Here is an 18,608-nt window from a genome sequence, read left to right as displayed (position 1 = left end):
TGACCGTCCGGCGGAGGTGACCGCGCCGCTCCCGGCAGTGCGCATGATACTGCGGCGCAGGGGCCCCGTGCGCGCCAACCCACCTTGAACCGGCCCGGGCCGCGGCGGCGGCCAATCACCGCCCACTCCGCCGGGGCGCGGCCAATGGGCGGCGGGCGGGGGCGGTGCCGAGCCGCTAAAGGGCGCAGGCTAGGCTGCACCGCGCGGCGGAGCGCAGGTGCGGCGCGGCGCGGGGATGGGCGCGGGCATGGGCGCAGCGGCGGGCGGCCGGCTCTGAGCCGCCCCTCCGGCCCCGCCAGCCCAAATCCAGCAAAATTTGCAAATTCCGAGCCCTGCCCGGCCACGGCCAGCCCGGCCCGGCCCCGCCCCGCCCCGGCCGGGCCGCCCGGCGGGCGGAAGATGCTGCGCACCGGGGGCCGGTAGTACTATGATTTGGTATGTGGCCGCTTTGGTAGCAAGTGTGCTCGGCGCCCGCGGGCTGCCCGTCCAAGGTGAGTGCGGCCGCGGGGTGTTCTCCGCCGGGATGAGCCCGGGAGGGCCGCGCCGGGGTCTGCGGGGCGGTGGCGGGGCCGCCTTTGCGTGTCCCCCCCCCCTTCTCCCGGTGTACCGGATGCGGCGGGGAGATGCGCATGGACCGGGAGGGATGCGCGCACCGGGGGGGGCATCACGTCCCGGGGAGAGGGTACCGGGAAGGGGCTGGGGATGAGGTAGGAGGGGGAACTGCGGCTACGAAGGGGGTTTGCGGGGTTCGCGTCTTCCCCGCTGCCGGTGCGGGGACCGAGCGCTTCCCGCTGCGGCGGGGCGCTGGCGATTCCTTCATCCCCCGCTGCCGGGGGGAGCCGGGAGCGCCCGGCGCATCCTCCCTCCGCAGGCGCTCGGCGGGGTTGGCCGTGACCTCCCCGAGGGCAGCGGCTGCAGCTGGGGAAGTTCGGGAAGCCGCGCTGCCGGTGCGGCGGAGCCTCTGCCCAGGGGTTGGAAATTCCCTTTGGGAAAAGGCGAGCGGGTGCGGGTCCTGGCGGGGAGGGAGCGCGGCTGGCTGGGTGTCCCCGTTGATCAGGGATGGGCAAGCTTTTCTCCGCATTCGGATTTCTTCTCTCATCCTGAGGAAGCGCCTGCGGCAGCTCCGGGGGGTGCGGGCAGCGTTTGCCCTTCCCTGCAAGGGTAGCCCGGCTGGGCAAGGAGAAATGCAGGAGGGATTCGTCGCCTTCCCCTGCAGCGCCCCGGCTGCGGGTTTGGGGGTGACTTTGCTCCCACCCCTCCGCCCAAGAGAGGCTGCCCTCCTTCTCCCCCCACTGCAGGCTGGCTGCTGTGGTGTGGTAAACTGAGGCACAGGGTTGTCCAAGGTCAGGACGGAGACGGCAGCAAGGAATAACCCTGATTTTCCTGCTCTAGCTTCTTTCCCTTCAGCTGCCAGCCCCCTCCCACCCCTCCGAGCTATCCCTGCAGGTAGAGGGGAGCTGCTTGCCGCTGGTGCAGCACCGTCCCCCATCTCTGCCGCTGGCTCCTCACTGGGCACACGGTTTTCCCTGTGTCCCGGTGGTCCTTACCTGGGATGAGACCTTGGAGCCGTGCCCTCGGTGTCACCCACCCTGCCCATGGGGATGCGGTGGCTGCCGGCAGCAAGCAATGCCTCGCTGGGAGCCACCACCAGTCCCCTCCCCGTGGTGTGGGGGACACTGCCTCGGGGGGCACGGGTGGGCTGGGAGGGGGCACGTTCCGGGGTGCTGCAGCCCCTCCAGTTCACAGCGCTCCTCGAGCCCACTGGGTCACATCTGTGCCGTGCCACAGTCCCTTGTCCTCCTCGCCTGGCAGGCGGCTCCTGGAGGCAGGGGGGAGTGTGTCAGGACGGGGCTGTCCTTTCGGGGGGCTCAGGATGGAGCTGCCCCATTTGGGGGTACGTAGCCCCTCTTACTGAGCCGTGGCCGGCTGCTGCCTGCCTGAACTGCGTGCTGCAGTGTGGTGAGGCAGTGTTTGCAGCAGCTGCTTGTACAGGGATGCTCCGCCGGGGAGAGGAGCAGAACAGCGCGTTCGGCACCTGGGAACTTGGAAATACCCTGGAGCCGCTGGGATGGAGCTCCGGAACTGGTGCCGGGGTGGGTGGGTGCCGGGAAGCCCCGGCACGGGGGTGCTGTGCGTGTGGAGCAGCGTGTACGTGCTGAATGAGCGTGCCGTGAGTAATGAGTGGGTGGGTGCCGGGGGAGGGGGTGCTGCGGGCCGCCGCGGCCCCCGCAGGGGCAGGGAGCTCACGGCATTCGCCCCAGCTGCTGCAGCCCTTTGGTCCCAGCACTGTCCTGTCCTCATGGGGAGCTGTCACCCCACTCTGCTTGGGGACGGGGCTTGGGAGGAGAGCTGGGGCTCACCGTGTGCCGGTGCCCTCTCTGGGGCTTTTCCTCTTGCCCTGGCCTTTCTCCCACACCACTTCCTCCTTGCTGAGCTGAGGAGCAGCGGTGCTGGCCCTGGGCAGCCTTCTTGCCTGGCTCTCCAAGGGCTTTCCAGGCGTTAATCGGCTCAGAGAGGGAAGGAGGGTGCGTTATCCCCTCTTATGGCATGGGGGAGGAGAGCCAGGACGTGACCGCGCCAGGAGTGGGTGTCAGAGGAAGGATCCGGCCTCCTGGCATTCCCAGCAGTGCCGTCACACCGAGGGGCTTTTCCTCCCTCTCCCACGAGCGTGACGCTGTGGCACCACACAGTGAGTGGGGATGCTCGTGGATCCGGCAGGAGGCTTTGCAGAGGGAGGATTCGGCTCCGCTGAAGAGGTTCCCTGGGCACCGCGGCGGGCGATGCTCCTGGCGCTGACCTTGGCCGGTTGGAGTGGCTCGGGGTGGCAGTGCCAGCCCTGCATCCCCTGCCCGCTCGCGGTGCAGAGCTCTTGGGTTTTGCCTCTTTGGCCGTGGAGGAGTCTGGACCGGGAGCCGCTGGATTTGGCACGTGTGGCTTTGGCCCCGCTCTCTTCTGGCAAGGGGATGGTTTGGCACCGGGAACAGCCAAGGGCGTTGGCCGGGCTCCCGTTTCCATCATTCCCTGGAGGTTTTCTGCTCCTCTGGACCTGTTGGATGGGAGCGCACGGGGCAGGGAGGGACGTGAGCGGCACGGTCGATGACTTGGCTTGCCGGAGGGTCTTTGTGACGATGCTTTGCCGGCTCAGTTGCCTTTTGACTTGGAAGATGCAGCTTTGCTGGTGATGGGTGAGCCCTGCAAGTTCCTCTCCAGAGCTGTGGCAGGGTGGCACAGCTCCCGTTCACCTCTGGTCCTCCGTCTTGGAGGTCGTGCCTTCACGCTGGACGAGAAGCCCCGCAGGTGGGCCAGCAGCGGGTCCAACCCCATGCCGTGCCGATGGAGGAGTCCTTCCCTCTCCCTTTCCCTGCGGTAGGAATCTCCCAGGCTGGGAGCCCTGAGCGACCAGCTGGCCTTTGGAAAAACAACTCGCTTCCTCCCGCTCCTCCATGGAGAGGCTGGCGTTGGTGGGAGGGCTGCCTGAGCCAGGAACAGTGTGATTCAGGAGCTGCTGGCGGGCAGCTCGGAGCGCTGCCTGCATCCCAGTTTCCTGCTGGAGGGCTGTGAATGCATCGGGATGGTACCCACTGCCCCATGAGGAAGCTGGTGCCAACCTGCACGTGGGTACAGGTGTGATGTGGGGCTGGACTGGGGGCACAGCACCCTGGCAGCGCTTTCCAGCTGCTTGAAGTCTCTTCTGGGATGGGTTTGGTGCTCCAGCTCCCACCACAGCTGCTTGATTGTCCCTGTGGTGCATGGAGGGAGCTCATGGGGAACGCACAGGTAGCTGCTGGTTGTTGCTGGGAGATGATGCTTCCCACGAGGCAGCTGCCAACACTGGATGCTCAACACTGGGCTGGTGGTGATTAGAGGGAGGGGGCACAAGGGACCTCCAGATAGGAGTAAGGTGATCTCAGGGAAGTAATTTTCTTTCCTGCCTCATCTCTGTGCCTCTCAGAGCACCAACCTCTGCTCCCATGTGCTTGCTGAGCCACTGCCCAGCCAGGCACATTCCCACCTGTGCCATTCCAGGGAGCAAGGACCCACTGTGGAGCAGCATCCCATGCATGCATTCCCCTTGGAATGCCAGGACAGCTGCCTGCCTGCCTGGAGAGGGTAGTGGTGGTCCCACAGGACACCCCTTGTGCCCAGGAATGGGGTTCTGAGTCCCCATCTCACTGGGAATGAGGCACCAAGCCACCCCTCAGAGCTGCTAATCCTTCTCCTCCCTGGCCCCGTGTGACCTTGAGGCATGTCACTTGACCTGCGCATCGCCCTCCATCCATCTGGAAAATCGGGTTTAAAATGCAGGAATCGCACTGAAAGCCCAGATGCTGCTTTCCAGCTGGGGGAGGGGGTGAGGGCTGTGCTCCCAGCCCCAGGGCTTCCCCCACCACGGGACAGGCAGGTGCTTTTGGGGGGCTCTGGATACCCCAAGACAGGCAAAGGGACTGGGTTTGTAATGGGGAGTGCAACCCCCACTGAGATATTTAGGGGGCTACAGAGGTGGGGGACAGGCAAACTCCCAACACCCCACACCCTGCCCTGGCAGCTGGGGTCCCTGCAGCATGTTGTCCCTGTCCCCCACCCTGGGCTGCAGTCTCCTCCTGTGTTCATTTCATGGCGATGGCTGCCTGCTCTCCTTCCCTGCTGGCCTCCATATGCCATGCTGGTGGCCTTGTCCTCAGAGATCCCTGCCATATCCCGCCTCCACCGATGGGAGCGGGATGTGTCAGAGCACATCTTGTCTCGGCTCACCAGGGAGGAGAGGTCCACAGGCTCCGGGCCTTGTGCTGCTCCCTCAGCCATCCCCATGGGGGCACGGGGTGGGAATGAGTGCCAGGGGTGTGGGGCAGCACTGGAAATGGGTAGTGGTGCCTCTGTTAGCAGGCTGCAATGTGATGGTGGGTCAGGACAGGATGCCATCTCTGCCCCAAGGCATGGGTGTCCACTGTGCTAGGAGGGGAAGCTTTCCCAGGCGTTATTTCCTTTGGAAACCTCTCTGCCATGGCCTTGTCCTTCTCACAAAGCACCTGCAGGAATTGTCCTGCTTCTGCGAGCGCAGCAGAGATGCTGGATGCCTTCAGCTTCACCAAATCCTATGGCATCTTCCACCTGTGCCCTTGGGATCTGAGGAAGTGGATGCCCAGATCCAGGTGAGGGTCTCCCCCTCCTTGGCATCGCCGTCCTGGGGAGCCCCGCGGTGGCACCGTCTCGGTGGCGGCAGCCTTCCCTCCTCTCCCTTTGGGATGCTGTTCAACTCCACCTCCGCATCTTGTATTCTTGCCTCCTGGCACGCGGCATGCTTTTATTTTTCCTGGATCTGCTTGGATGACGAAGCCTGTTGATTACTTGTTTTTCTTTACGAGGCATCCCCCAGCTTCACGTGAGCTCCTGCACCGAGGCGGATTTGGGGTTCACCTCAGTGCTGCCGTTCCCTGATGTTGACCCTGTTTCCAAACCGCAGATTCAGCCTTGAAACCTCTCTGAACTTGGCTGGGAAAATCAAGTGGGTTTAAAAATACCCCGTCTATTTGTGCTCTGTTTCTTCTGGCGTCTGCGGGTTGTTTTCAAGCGTTTCCCTACAAATGTGGGGGTGAGAAAACACTTTGAATCGAGAGCTGCAGTCTCCATTGCTCGCTTTCTTCATGGCCTGGACTTGGAAGGAAAACCTGGTCAGAGTTGGGACCCCTCAGGGTTGGTGGGTTGGGAAGTTGAGGAGACCCAAAGAGGGTTTGTGAGACATCTCCCCATTGCCTTCCTGGCGCTCTGGAAGTGGGGACAGGAGGGCACAGGGCCGGTAGCGGGGCGGGTGGCAGCTGGGGAGAGCCGGGGGCCGGTTCCCCGCCGTGGCTGCCAGTCGGCCGTGCGCTGGGGAGGTGATGCTCAGCCGTGCGTGCAATTCCCCACCGGCCTTGCGATCAGACACCGGCGCTGCGAGCTGCCGGGGATGACCTATTTTCCTGCACCCGGGCAGCCCTGGCCAGGCGTGGGTCCGGCGGAGCGGCTGGCTCGTCCCCTCCCCGGGGACGTCACCCACTGCTCTGCCAGGGAGCCAGTCAGGGGATCCTGGTGAAGTGTCACTCCCTGGCGCCCATCCTCAGGGTGTCTGGGTGGCCTCTTGGGCAGGGAGCTTGCTCCAGCTGGGCAAACATTAGCATTCCAGGCTCCAGTTGAAAACCAAGATTCTGTTTTGGTAGCGCAGGAGCTGGAGTGCTGGGGCAGGTGGGGGGCTTGGGAAAGGGGTTTGGGTGCTACCACTTCCATCTTCTGCTGGTGGGTAGAGGGTGTCACTTTGAAGGCGACAAGGTGCTGGGGACCTGCTCGCTCGGGCAAGGCGGCCGGGGAAGCGCGTCCTTGGATGCTCTTGAGCAGCACGTGACAGCTCCGTCCCTGATCAGCGCAGCAGGACCATGGGCAGGGAAGGGGGGCTCCAGCCCTGCGGCGCAGCCCCCCTCACCCTCCCGGATGGAGGGGTCAGGACGGGTTCTCACAGCTCAGTGCCGGGGTGGCAGGGGAGGGCTGATACCGTCCCTGCTGACAGGGTGCGAACGGGAGCTCATCGGCGATGCAGCGCTAACGAGGGATGGAAAGGTGCAAGAGTGTTGTCGAGGCGGTGCAAAGCGTGTGCGGGGGTGTGCGTGCACACCGCACGTGTGTGCTCAGCGATTCCCCCCGCCCCGCTGGGCTCCGGGCGGATCCGTGGCCGTGCAGGACCCCCAGCTCTGCAGGACCCCCGGAGCGGGGCCGGGTGCCTGCAGTGGGTGTGCAATGCAGCATCTGCTCCGTGCAGATGGCTCGCAGCTCTGCACCCCGGCGTCGCCCACCCCGCTGCCACCAGCCAGCCCTCCCAGTTAAAGAGCCACCCGTGCCCAGTTTGCTGGTGGCGTGGGGGCTTGGGTGACCGTCAGGCTGTGACCCTCTGCAGGGACACACCTTGTGCGTGCCGTGTGCGAGCCGCGGCCAGCTCTGCCCGCTGCCCTTCCCGCGGGGACGCTGGGCTGGTGGGCCCGTGGGGTGGCACATCACGGGCCTCTCGCCGGTACGCGCTTGTGCCAGAGCCAAAAATAGCCGGTGATGCTCAGTGATGCTCGGCTCCCGCGGCGGGGAAGCGGTGATGTCACTCGCCGCCAATCACCGGCGGCCCCGAGGAGCAGCGCGGAGGAGTGGGAACGTGCTTCCCCGAGCATCCCTCCCCGAGCATCCCCCCCAGAACAGCCAGCGGCCGCGTGTGCCAGGAAAACGGGGGGCCCTTCCTTGATGGGAAGGGCGATGTGGGTCTAAAGCTAGTTTTGGGGACCCCCCGTTTGGCTTCCTCCCAGCCCTGGGTTTCCCTCTCTCTCCCTCTCTGAACGCCGTGCTGAGGATGCAGCTTTGCTGCTGCTGGCAGAGCGGGATGACGCCAGGCTGCAGCGAGCAGGGCGGCACAGCCGGGGTGGAGCAGCCTCGGAGCTGAGACCAAAGTCCCTGTAATTAGCCAGCTGGGAGGAGCAGGGTGACAGACCCGACACGCAAGTCGCAGACGGGTTTCAGGCTTGGGGCTCTCGGGGATGCCCGAGGACATGCGGGCTTGGCTGGAGCATGGCAGCTCCGGGGGCCCAGCCCACCCTGGCACCGTGGGAGAGCTGGGTCCGAGGGCTGGCACAGCAGAGCTGTGGCCAGGGGTCCCTGCATGCTCAGTCCTGCCTGCTGGAGGATGCAGGAGCATAAGCTAAAAGCAGCCTTTTCCCTGCCACAAGGATACATGGTAGCCCAGATGGTGCTGCTATGTGGGGAGCAGTGCTAGGCATGCTCTGTGCCCCTCTACTGAGAGCAGGGGTCCCCAAAACCCCTGTGGGGGTCACTGGGCATCACCCTTGCCCTGTACAGAGGTTGGGAAGCTGTCCTGGAGCATTGGGGTGCTGATGGCCACTGTCCTGACTCCTGTGGTAGCTCAGGCGTGGCCTTGGAGCTGAGTGTAAGGGCTTGGGACCCCCTGTTGTTTTTGGGGCAAGGCCGACCCACAGGCTGCCCTTGGAGACAGGTGGTTAGGGATGGGCATTACTACTGTTGTTGCTCTCCTGGGCATCCTGGTTTGATGCTGGGCAGCAGCAGTGGGATCAGCCACAGATTCCTCCTTCACCCCCCCGCAGGTGCCCTCGGCTCGAGGGAGGAGCCCGAGTTTGTGACCGCTCGCGCTGGCGAGAGCGTGATCCTGGGATGCGACGTGATCCACCCGCTCACGGGACAGCCCCCTCCCTATGTCGTGGAGTGGTTCAAGTTCGGCGTCCCCATCCCCATCTTCATCAAGTTTGGGTTTTACCCTCCCCATGTGGACCCAGAGTATGCCGGTGAGTCCCGGGGGTGCAGTGGGACGAGGGGAGGGTGCCGGGTCCCGGCTGCGGCACGGCTCGGGACGCGCAGCTCCGCTCCATCCGTTCTCCGTCGGAAACCACGCGGGCTCTGCCTCTCGTTGCTCGCTTTCCACCCAGTTGGTTTTAATTAAGCAGCAGCGTTAGGAAGCCAGCTGGGCTGCGTGGGACGGGAGCAAGCGAGGCAGAGAAACCCAGGGTGACGCGTGGTGGCGGTGGCTGCTGCTGCTGCCGCTGCGCCCCAGAGCAGCTGTGAGCCCAGGGAGGGGTGCTGGGGGGACAGTGGGGATGCAGCCAGGGCCACGTGCTGGGCGGAGGTGACAGGTTGGAGCAGCAGAACTCATGTGGCTGCTTGCCAATGTGCTGCCTGTGACACGTGGCTGGTGTCCTCTGGTGGGAGCTGTGAGCTGGAAACCAGCCCTGAGAAGGTTGGTGTGGCAGGACAGACACATTGTGGTATCTCTTTCCCTGTGGAGTGCTGTCCTGGGAATCTTCCCTGGGTCTTATGGGACTCTGCCCAAATTGCTCTCTAGGAAGTGCTGCAGGAGGGAAAGTGGTCCAGCTGAGCCCTGCCAAACTCAGCTCAGCAATGAGAGATCCCACAGCCCGGTGGCCACTGCACCAGGGTGGAGGTTTAGGCTGCTCTGCTCCTGACCCAGTTTTTGGGGCTGTGCACGGGGTCAGCTCAGGGCTGCCCTGCTTTCTGGGAGTCTCCCAGGCAGGGGAAAGCTTTGGGGCACGCCTGTGTGCCGGCTGTGCCGCCGCCAGCCCCTGGCTGGGAGCAGAAGGCTGGTGTCGCTGCGGGCAGAGATTGCTCGAGGCACCTTGCCTGGCCCTGGCAGCTTGGCTCTGCTGTCCCCAGATGGGCGAATGTGTCACCGGCCTGGCACCACCGGTCTGGCACCACCGGCTGCAACCACACTGTGGGGCTCAGCCAGTCCCAAACCGGGAGAGTGACCACACAGGGATGGGGTGTCCCCCGGGGTGACGTTCTGGGGGGTTGCTCTGGTGTCAGGGTGGTTTGTTCCCCGCAGTGATGCTCTGGGAGCTGCTCCAGTTTGGGATGGTGTGTCCGCTGCAGTGATACTTTGGGGGCTTCTCTGGTGTGGAGATGGAGTGTCCCCTGTGGCCATGCTCTGGGGACTGCTCCAGTTTGGGATGGTGTGTCCCTTGCAGTGGTGCTCTGGGGGCTGCTCTGCTGTTGGGGACATGGTGCCAACGCTGTGCTCTCCCACAGGCCGGGCCAGCCTGCACGACAAAGCCTCCCTGCGCATTGAGCAGGTGCGCTCCGAGGACCAGGGCTGGTACGAGTGCAAAGTGCTCATGCTGGACCAGCAGTACGACACCTTCCACAACGGCAGCTGGGTCCACCTCACGGTCAATGGTGAGCGGGGCGGGGGCTGCGGCATCCCTGTGGTGCCAAAATGGGATTTCTGGTGGATGCTGGATGTCTGGGGAATGCTGGGCCTCAATGGCATCTGTGCCTGGCAGACACGCAAGCCTGAAGCCATCCAGGCTGGCTGATCCGGCCAGGGTGTGACTTCAAAAGGGACAAAGTTTTATTAGGGATTCCTCAGTTTAATTACGCAGAGCTTGTTTAAAGGAGAGACATCAAGAACCGGGGCTGGGAATGAATCTCCTCTCAACAAACACATCAGAAAATCAAATCTTTGTTTTCTTGAAATTCAGATTTACTCAAATTACTTTTTCATTTTATTAAGGCTGTATATTAAACTAATTAACAAATTGTCATTCTCTGCATCAGGAGAGAGATCTTTATTTTTAGCCCAGCAGCAGGGCTGTACTTCTCCTGCTGCAGTGGGGTGGCTGGAGAGATGTGGCCACTGGCAGCTCCTTGCTGGTCTTGCCTTGACCTTGTGCAATTAATTTAACCTTTGGGGGGATGGCTGTGCTGTGGCACAGAGCAGAGCCACCTAATTGAGCCCAATTAGTGAGCAGGAGCTTTGTAAGGGGGCTGTGCAGGCCACCAGCCCCATCCCTGCCTGCTGCCCTGCCTGCTGCTTCCTGCTTTCCCCCAACCTGCTAATGAGCTCCGAGGGCTTGGGAAGGAGGGCAAGAGGAGGAGGAAGGAGGAGGATGGTGGTGCCTGGCTCACCTCTGCCACGTGCACGGATCCTGCAAACTGCCAGCTGGAGGGGCTGGAAAATGGCCCCAGATGCCCTGTCCCTCCCCTTGGCAAAATGGGCCAGTTTTGGGGCTTTATGCAGCACGGGGCGTGCAGGGGCTTAATAACAATATAATAACCATAATCCTCCCAGCCCGAGGAATTGCTTTCAGGGTGAGGGCTGTGGCTTTCCCCCAACGCATTACAACGCTTAATTTTCTTAGGGGGAAAATAAAAATCATTTGGGGAGAAACAAAATATAATTCCTTTTCTTTTTTTTTTTTTCTCCCAAGCAGATTAAATTGCCAACCTGTCTTCCTCTAAAGTGGGCTTTAACAACCGCGGGTAATTAGGGGCGGGCTGTAATCCTGCCAGCCTCTTTCATCAGGAAGGAGCCTTTCGATCTGCACTGCGGTGTTTTCCCATGTTTTGACAATAGCGAGTTAATGTGCAGCGGGGTGGGGGGAGGACGTGGAGCTGGTGGGGAGGAGAGGGGACAGGGCTGGGGTGCAAGGTGGCACCTCTTGGTCGGTGACACACCTGTCCGTGCAGCCCCGTTTGCCTTTGGGGTGGTCGCAGCCCTGCCGTGGGGATGTGCAGTGTCCCCTGTGTGCAGGCAGCAGCTTCCCCTCTGTCCCCGTGTGCCCCCTGACCCAGAGTGGCCACGGGTGACCCGGTGGTCTCCTGTGCCCCCAGCTCCCCCCACGTTCACGGAGACCCCGCCGCAGTACGTAGAGGCGAAGGAGGGCAGCAGCGTCACCCTGACCTGCATGGCGTTCGGGAACCCCAAGCCCATCGTCACCTGGCTCAGAGAGGGAGACCTTTTGGGTGCCAATGGCAAATACCAGGTAGGTGGGGGAGGGCTGCCATGGGGACTCCTGGGCTGGGAGCTGGCAGGGACAGTATTGACGGGACCACGGTGGCGGCGGCTCCGCCGTGCCTGGAGCCAGCCGTGCTTTCTCAGCACTTCTCCTTGGTGAGATGCCCATTTTCCCCCACCCCATCCCTGCTGAGCAGCAGCTTGTAACGCTGCCAGCCCTTGGGTGCAGTTTGGAGACCCTCCAAGTGCTTGGGACAGCCCTGCTCCTGCACCTGACCTGCTCCCTGCAGACTCAGCCCAGGGGCCAAGACCCTGGAGATGGGGTGGGGGCTGCAGCCTGGGGTAATGCCCCCCCTGGCAGGGATGGATGCAGCAGGGCTGGGGCAGGGCAGGGTTGAGCAGGGAGGATTTCCCCTCCTCCCCTCCCCTTCAGGACCCTTTTTGCATCCCAGAGGCTCCCAGGCAGAGATTCCCCCCTGAGCTGTAATTGGTAAATCAGGCATTGGAATCAGCGCAGGCACTAATGAGAGTAATTAGGAATCATTTGTTACTAATTGAAATAGAAGGATGAGGCAGAATGAGGTGGGGGGGAAGCCTGGCTGGGAGGCCTTCCTGTGCATGGGGGTGCTGCTACCCCAAAGGTGACAGTCCCTTGTCCATCCTTCTGCTGTGTCCCCAGGGAGAATCCATCCGCGCCTCTTCCAGCTGAGAGTGGCCCCACAGGGAGGACAGTGGCCAAGCTGGGGTCTCCCCCTCATCCCCCAGCGATGGAGCAGGCCCTTGGGGGGGCAGGGAATGCTCCAGCAAGGCTCCTTGTGAAGCTCCAATGGTGCCGGGGCGCTTGGCAGGAGTGGTTTGGAGCCTGCTGCCTGCCAGTCACTTCAGGGAGATGAATGTGCTGGGATGGTTATTTATTTATTTCATGATTTTTTTTTTCCCTTCCCCTTGGCGTCGAGCAGAAACGCGTGTGTTGGTTTATTAATATCCCACGTCTTGCAGAGCGGGGAAACCCGTCTCTCATCCGGCCCTAAAAGCGCCGGCAGCTCTCTGCCGTGGGAAGCAGGGAGGGTCTTCCCCCGTCCCCCTGGGGCTCCCTGCCCACGCTCCAGGGTCTTCCCTTGTTCCCAGGTGAGCGACGGGAGCCTCACGGTGCTCTCGGTCAGCCGGGAGGACAGAGGTGCCTACACCTGCCGGGCCTACAGCATCCAGGGCGAGGCTGTGCACACCACGCGCCTGCTCGTCCAAGGTGAGACCTTCCAGCTCCTCAGCATCCCCTGGGAAGCCGGGATGGGGGGATTCCACGGGCCACAGGGCTGTGGTGTCACCCTGGGGTGACCCCCCAGGCCTCTGTGCTTGGCATGGTGCTGGCTGCCCTGTGGCTCTGCATCCGGTTTGTAGGATGGAGGATCTTAATTGGGACACGGTGGTGGCCGTGCTGATGAGCAGCCAGGCCCTGATGGCAGCTCGGTTTTGTTTGGGAAGCGGGGAGAAGATTGAGGCTGTCATGAAGCGCCTCGTCAGACAACGGTGATGCATGACAGGCCTCCTGCTCCTTGCTCCCTCTCTTATTAAATAAATCTTTAATTAGGTCAACAGCTACCAGCAGAGAGAGGAGCACGGGGTGTCCTCTGCTCTGCTTTTGTGGCAGTGGTGAGCTGCTGGCTCCTGGCAGTCTGTTCCCCCTGGATTTTTCCTGTGGGTGATACTATCCTCCAGAAGTGCTGGGGATGAAGGGAGGCGTGTCCTTGTGTGCCCTGGGAGAAGCACCATGGGCGTGGATCCCCTCCTCAGAGCTGTAGAGATTAGGGAGAGGGTTGAGAATAACAGGGTCACTGGTTCTCAGTCAGCCCAGAGATTAGGGAAAGGGCTGGGAATAACAGGGTCACTGTGGTTCTCAGAGGATTGGGGCCAGCCCTGCCCCAGAGCCCTCCAGCAGCTCCCAGCCAAAACGCTGTGATGGAGCTGAACCTGAGCAACCTTTGTGGGGACGCCTGTAGTGGTGGGAGTGACACCTTCCTCTTCCCCCCTCCAGGACCTCCCTTTATCGTTTCCCCTCCGGAGAACATCACAGTCAACATCTCCCAGGATGCGCTGTTCACCTGCCAGGCCGAGGCGTATCCCGGGAACCTCACCTACCTGTGGTACTGGGAGGAGGAGAACGTCTACTTCAAGAAGTGAGTTTATAGCTGGTGGGGCAGCATGTTCTCCTCCTCCTGCTGCTCCTGGGCTGTGCTGGGAGCTGGGATTGTGCTGGGCTTTGCCCCTGGCTCTCTTTGTGATCCTCCTCTCCTCTTCTCCTGCAGCGACTTGAAGCTGAGGGTGCGGATCCTGATCGACGGGACGCTGATTATTTTCCGTGTCAAACCAGAGGATGCTGGAAAATACACCTGTATCCCCAGCAACAGCCTGGGCCGCTCGCCATCAGCCTCTGCCTACCTGACAGTGCAGTGTGAGTGCGGGGATGGGGCTGGCATCGATAACACCTGGCTCCCAGGCAGCCCCAGAGGCTCTCTTGTCCTGGTATGACACTGGGAGAATCAGGCTGATGTGACAGCAGCCTTTGGATGAACACGGAATCATCCTCAGCAAAAAAGCTTAAGAGCATCCCACGTGGGTGTGGCAGACAAGAAAGCAAATGGTCTGAGCAGCCTGAGTGACACTGCTCAGCTGGGACCGGCGTCCACCTTGGCTACAAGTGTTTTTTAATTAGGTGAGCATCATCCCATGGCTGCTCCCTCACTGTCCCCACCCTGCTGGGGTGAGGTAAGGGCTCTCAGTGCCAAGGTGTATTTTTTGGTGTTCATTTCGGGGGCTTACTCCTGTGGCGCAGCCGTTCTGCGAGCTCGGTGTGTCACATTTCTCAGGCGGTAAGTGATCTAAACAAGCCGAGGAGAAAGGGCTGTAGCAGGAGTTGTGCTTCCCACGCTCGCTGGTTCTCCAGGAATCCCCGGGCGGTAATGGGTAGTGTGCCACCGGCATCCTGTGGCATTCCACAGTAATGGCCTCAATTGCCGCCGCTCCAATTGCAATATTGCTCTGCTCGGAAAGGCTTCGGCGTTTTTATTTCATAATGAAAGACAGGCCTGAGCAAAGTGGGCTCTCAGCGTGGGTTTTCCAAGGCTGCCTTAGAACTGCTGCTGCCTTTAGACCTGGTTCTGGTTAGTGGGGAGCCCAAGGGAAGGGCTGGCAGGTCCCTGTGGGGATGGATGAAGGGGCAGAGTGGGCAGGGGGATGGTGTGAGTGGTGCTGTGCCCAGGCACAGGCTTGATTTGGGGCTTGGATGTTCCCAGCTGGGTGGCTCTTGGGAAAGCCTGTGGCCTCAGGCCATTAAATCTGCCCTGCTGCTAATCCAGGGCCGCTCGTCAGGGCTGATAGCTGTTAAAAATAGCTCTAATGGCAGGGAGAACAGGCTCGGACAATCTGCTGCTCAGCCAGGCTTCGGCACAAGGAAGGGTGCTCGGCTTTTGGTGCCACAAACCCTTTTCCTCCTGAGCAAACCTCATCCACACCGGGGCTGATGCCTCTGCAGGGAGCTTCCATCCTCCGAAAGCAGATGGGGACACAGCTCTGGGTCATTAGTGGGCTGGGCTGGCCCCTGGCCAGTGACCTAGTAGTGAAAGGCTCGATCCCATTACCCTCTCCCGCACTGCTGGAGTCCTTGATTACATTTCCTAAGAGGTGGAGTTAAGCAGAGGGGGGTAAAGCCTTCTCCATATGTGGCGCTGGGCAATCTGGGTTATGGTGCCAGTGCCGGGGGCATGCGGTTTTGGGGAGTGGTTGGGGTGACGTGCTGGGAGCAGAGCTCCCAAACTCTGCTGGTTTTGCCTCAAGAAAGCAATAATCTTCCACATCTTCCATCCCTTCCTATTAAGCACCTTAATGTTTACCCCCCACTGTGCATCAGCAGTGCACCCCAAAACCCCCACATTTATCCCTTAATGCAGCATAAGCCCCATCAGGATTTTCCCATAACCTCGTGGTGCCGGTGTCTAGACAAGATTGTAGAAATACTCACTCTTCTTATTAAAAATAACATTTTTTTAAAAAAGCTTCTTATTAAAGAAAGTCTAGATTCTCTTCAACCCACTCGCACTTAATTAAAAAGCTCTTAGAAGTGCTGTTAATGACACATTCCAGACTGGAGGATTGTGAGACACCTCTCTGCGTGGGTGGTGCAGTGTGGAGGGGGGGGTTAGATATGTATTTTAAGGTTTTTGCATCTTGGAAAGGGTGAGGTGGCTGCTATTCAACATGACCTAGCCTCAATGAGGCATGAGTACAAGCAGGTATTGAAGGTAAAGGACTCGTGGCAGCCTGGACATGGATCCCTTTTCCCATCTGTGTGTGTTTTAAGGCTTGGCAGTTGGAATAGTTTTGATTGCTTGTATGTAAAACCAGGCTGTGCTGGGTGTTCATCACACCTGACACATGTTGTGCTGTAATGGAGCAGCTCAGACTTCAGCGGGATGCAAGTTGGTGTGGAACTGGGAGCAGGCACATCTTCCATTTCTTCTTAAATTCAATCTTTAATGAGCTCCAGGTAGGAACACCGTAGACATGAGCAAAGCCTCCCAGAAATGCCAGGTATTCCAGAGGATTTGTGTGTAACAAGCCTGGCTTAACAGCCTGTGGGAGCCGGGGTGGTGCTGGGTTTAGAATTCATTACAAAAGTGAGGCAGATCCTCTGAAGCCAGGCTGGGAGGAGTGAAGGGCTCTCTCCCTGTGCTAACATGGTGCTGCTGCCTTCCCAGATCCTGCCCGTGTGGTGAACATGCCCCCCATCATCTACGTTCCCATCGGGATCCATGGGTACATCCGCTGCCCGGTGGAGGCAGAGCCCCCGGTCACGCTGGTCAAGTGGAACAAGGACGGGCGTCCCCTGCGAATCGAGAAGGTAACAAAGCCCCTGGGGAGGGGAGAGGGGGGCACAGAGGGGTTCGGACCCTCATGTCCTCAGCAAACACCAGTGAGCACCACCAGGCACCCTGTGGGTCCCTTTCTGTTGGGAGAGAAGAATCTTGTGGATGGGATGATGCTGCTTTTCCTTATCAGCTTGGGCAGAGTTAATTCCAGTTCTCATATGGAGCCCACAGTGCCTGTGGACATTCTGTGTCTCCCATATCTGATGCCTTCTTCCCCCTAAATTCACCTCCTGATGGCCCTGCTTTATTTTTCCAATGGCAACTGGTGGTTAAAAGACCCTTTTAACAAATCTACGTCTTTCCCTAATCATGGTTTGATAGTCTGAGCAAGGATATTAGCCATTAAATATTTAAAGAAAACGCTCAATATTTTAAATTTTTTCCTTAAATATTAACGATTTGAAGTTTTAATTCCATTTAAAGCTGTTGCTGCTGTGGCCTCCTGGTCCTTGGTGCCCTCAGCTCTCCAGGTGGAGATGTCTTGCTGACTCCAGAACAAGTTTTATTTAGTGTTAGATTCTGATCTTAAACCTTTTGGGCTACATGAAGAAGCCTGGCTGTGCTTGGACAGGCTGATGTTGCCCAAGTTTCCTCTCTCTGCTGTTGAGGAGATGCTTTGGATGTTGGGAGATGGATTGGGCATCTCCCGGAGATGTGACAGCACCCTGGGCGTGGGTGGGGGCTTGGCTGAAGGAGAAATAAGGAGCTGTGGTGGGTGTTGGGTAAGTGATCTTCCTGGTTCTCCCTGCTGCAGTATTCTGGCTGGAACCTGCTGGAAGACGGGTCGATCCGGATCGAGGAGGCCACTGAAGATGCTCTCGGCACTTACACCTGTGTGCCTTATAACGCCCTGGGTACGATGGGCCAGTCTCCCCCTGCCCGACTGGTACTGAAGGTAACTCTTCTGCCAAAATCCCATGGGTTTGCTGGGAGCTCTGTCCTCCTGTGCCAGGAGCAGCTCCTGGGGCTGTGTGGGGAAGAGCAGAGGCTCCAGGGTGAGGGCGTGTCTGTGCTGTGGTTGGAGATGTGCTTCCCACCAGCACAGGCAAGACCCCAGGGCACCCTGTCTGGTGTAGCTGGAAATATCCTGCTGGAGCAGCAGCACGGGTTTTGACACTGGATTGGGATAGTTTGAGGAAACATCTCCCTGGAATGTCCCCTTTGCCAACAAAACACTTAGCCCTGCTGGCCCGGGCTTGGGTTCAGGAGGATTTTAATAAATGGATGATTTGAGCTCCACGTGCTCCGGCTGCGTGCGGCGCCTGGGGCGCGCTGAGCTCCCAGTGCAGTTCCCAGTGCAGCTGGGGTGGGAGCTGCTGCCTCTTCCCTCCCTGAACACGGAGTCCTGTGCCTGGGAGGGAGCCGTGGTGATTCATGGTGTCTCGCTGAGGTTCAGATGATAACGCTTTGTGTACCAGACACACACATCCGCCGGGGCGGCTGCCGGGGCGAGGAAATCAGGTTGATGGCTGATGTGATGTGGGTGGGTTTCTTCCTGTTTCAAGGAGGTAAAAAGCAAGATGCTGCTCAGCCTGGAGAAGAGAAGTTGTGTGGAGTTGTCAAGACAGCCTTCCTGTGTCTGAGGGCACCTGCAAGGAAGCTGGAGAGGGACTCTTTGTCAGGAACTGTAGAGATGGGACATGGAGTAATGGGGTCAAACTGAAAGATGTAAAATTTAGGTTCGATATTAGGAGAAAGCCTTTCTGTGTGAGAGTGATGAGGCCCTGGCATAGGCTGGCCTGAGAAGCTGTGGCTGCCCCATCCCTGGAAGCATCCAAGGCCAGGTTGGAGCAATCTGTGATACTGGAATGTGCCCCTGTCCATGGCAGAGAGTGGAATGGGATGAGTTTTAACATACTTACCAATCCAAACCATTCTGGGATTCCATGAATCTGTGCTCCAGTGCAATGGCTCTTTGGATAGAATTTCCCTCCAGGTGTGTAATTTGATGTGCCATTGAGGCGCTTTAGCACAGGTTCTCCTCACAATTTTCCTTGCAACGCCTCAAGCTTACCCAGAATGGGGATTGGGTTGGTTTGGCAAAGGCTTGGTTTTGGTAATGGGAGTTTGGGCAGGCTGACACTCCTATTTTCCCTTGTTTGGCTGCAGGACCCCCCCTATTTCACGGTGCTACCAGGCTGGGAGTACAGACAGGAGGCAGGGAGGGAGCTGTTGATTCCTTGTGCTGCTGCCGGAGACCCCTTTCCCATCATCGCCTGGAGAAAGGTACCCGGCCTGCCAGACAAATCTGCAGTGCCTTTGGCTTTTGGTGAATATTGCAGACAGAGAAGCCACACTCTGTCCCGGTAAGAACAAACTGCAGGTACAGCTGCTTCGCTTTGGGCTGAGCCACTGCCGTCCTGTCCTGTCCCGCAGGTGGGTGGGGGAAGCCCGGC

The 18,608-nt window shown here is 60.0% G+C and overlaps 1 protein-coding gene across 1 annotated transcript in view; it reads left to right on the top strand.

Annotated features, from left to right (window-relative positions):
* The first annotated feature begins 427 nt into the window (after nucleotides 1–427).
* The window catches only part of IGSF9B (immunoglobulin superfamily member 9B), a 39,479-nt gene continuing 21,298 nt past the window's right edge, over nucleotides 428–18,608 (top strand). Inside the window, exons 1-10 of the mRNA XM_041480584.1 lie at nucleotides 428–491; nucleotides 8,127–8,324; nucleotides 9,583–9,729; nucleotides 11,167–11,318; nucleotides 12,419–12,536; nucleotides 13,323–13,464; nucleotides 13,594–13,739; nucleotides 16,042–16,184; nucleotides 16,967–17,107; nucleotides 18,322–18,438. Of these exons, the coding sequence (XP_041336518.1) occupies nucleotides 428–491; nucleotides 8,127–8,324; nucleotides 9,583–9,729; nucleotides 11,167–11,318; nucleotides 12,419–12,536; nucleotides 13,323–13,464; nucleotides 13,594–13,739; nucleotides 16,042–16,184; nucleotides 16,967–17,107; nucleotides 18,322–18,438 (1,368 nt within the window). The remainder of the gene's footprint in view (nucleotides 492–8,126; nucleotides 8,325–9,582; nucleotides 9,730–11,166; nucleotides 11,319–12,418; nucleotides 12,537–13,322; nucleotides 13,465–13,593; nucleotides 13,740–16,041; nucleotides 16,185–16,966; nucleotides 17,108–18,321; nucleotides 18,439–18,608) is intronic.

Source organism: Pyrgilauda ruficollis, unplaced genomic scaffold, assembly GCF_017590135.1.
Source record: "Pyrgilauda ruficollis isolate IOZ18807 unplaced genomic scaffold, ASM1759013v1 scaffold52, whole genome shotgun sequence".
Taxonomy (NCBI): Eukaryota; Metazoa; Chordata; class Aves; order Passeriformes; family Passeridae; genus Pyrgilauda; species Pyrgilauda ruficollis.
Note: the sequence above shows the minus strand (reverse complement) of the source record. Positions and strands in the feature narration are given on the sequence as shown.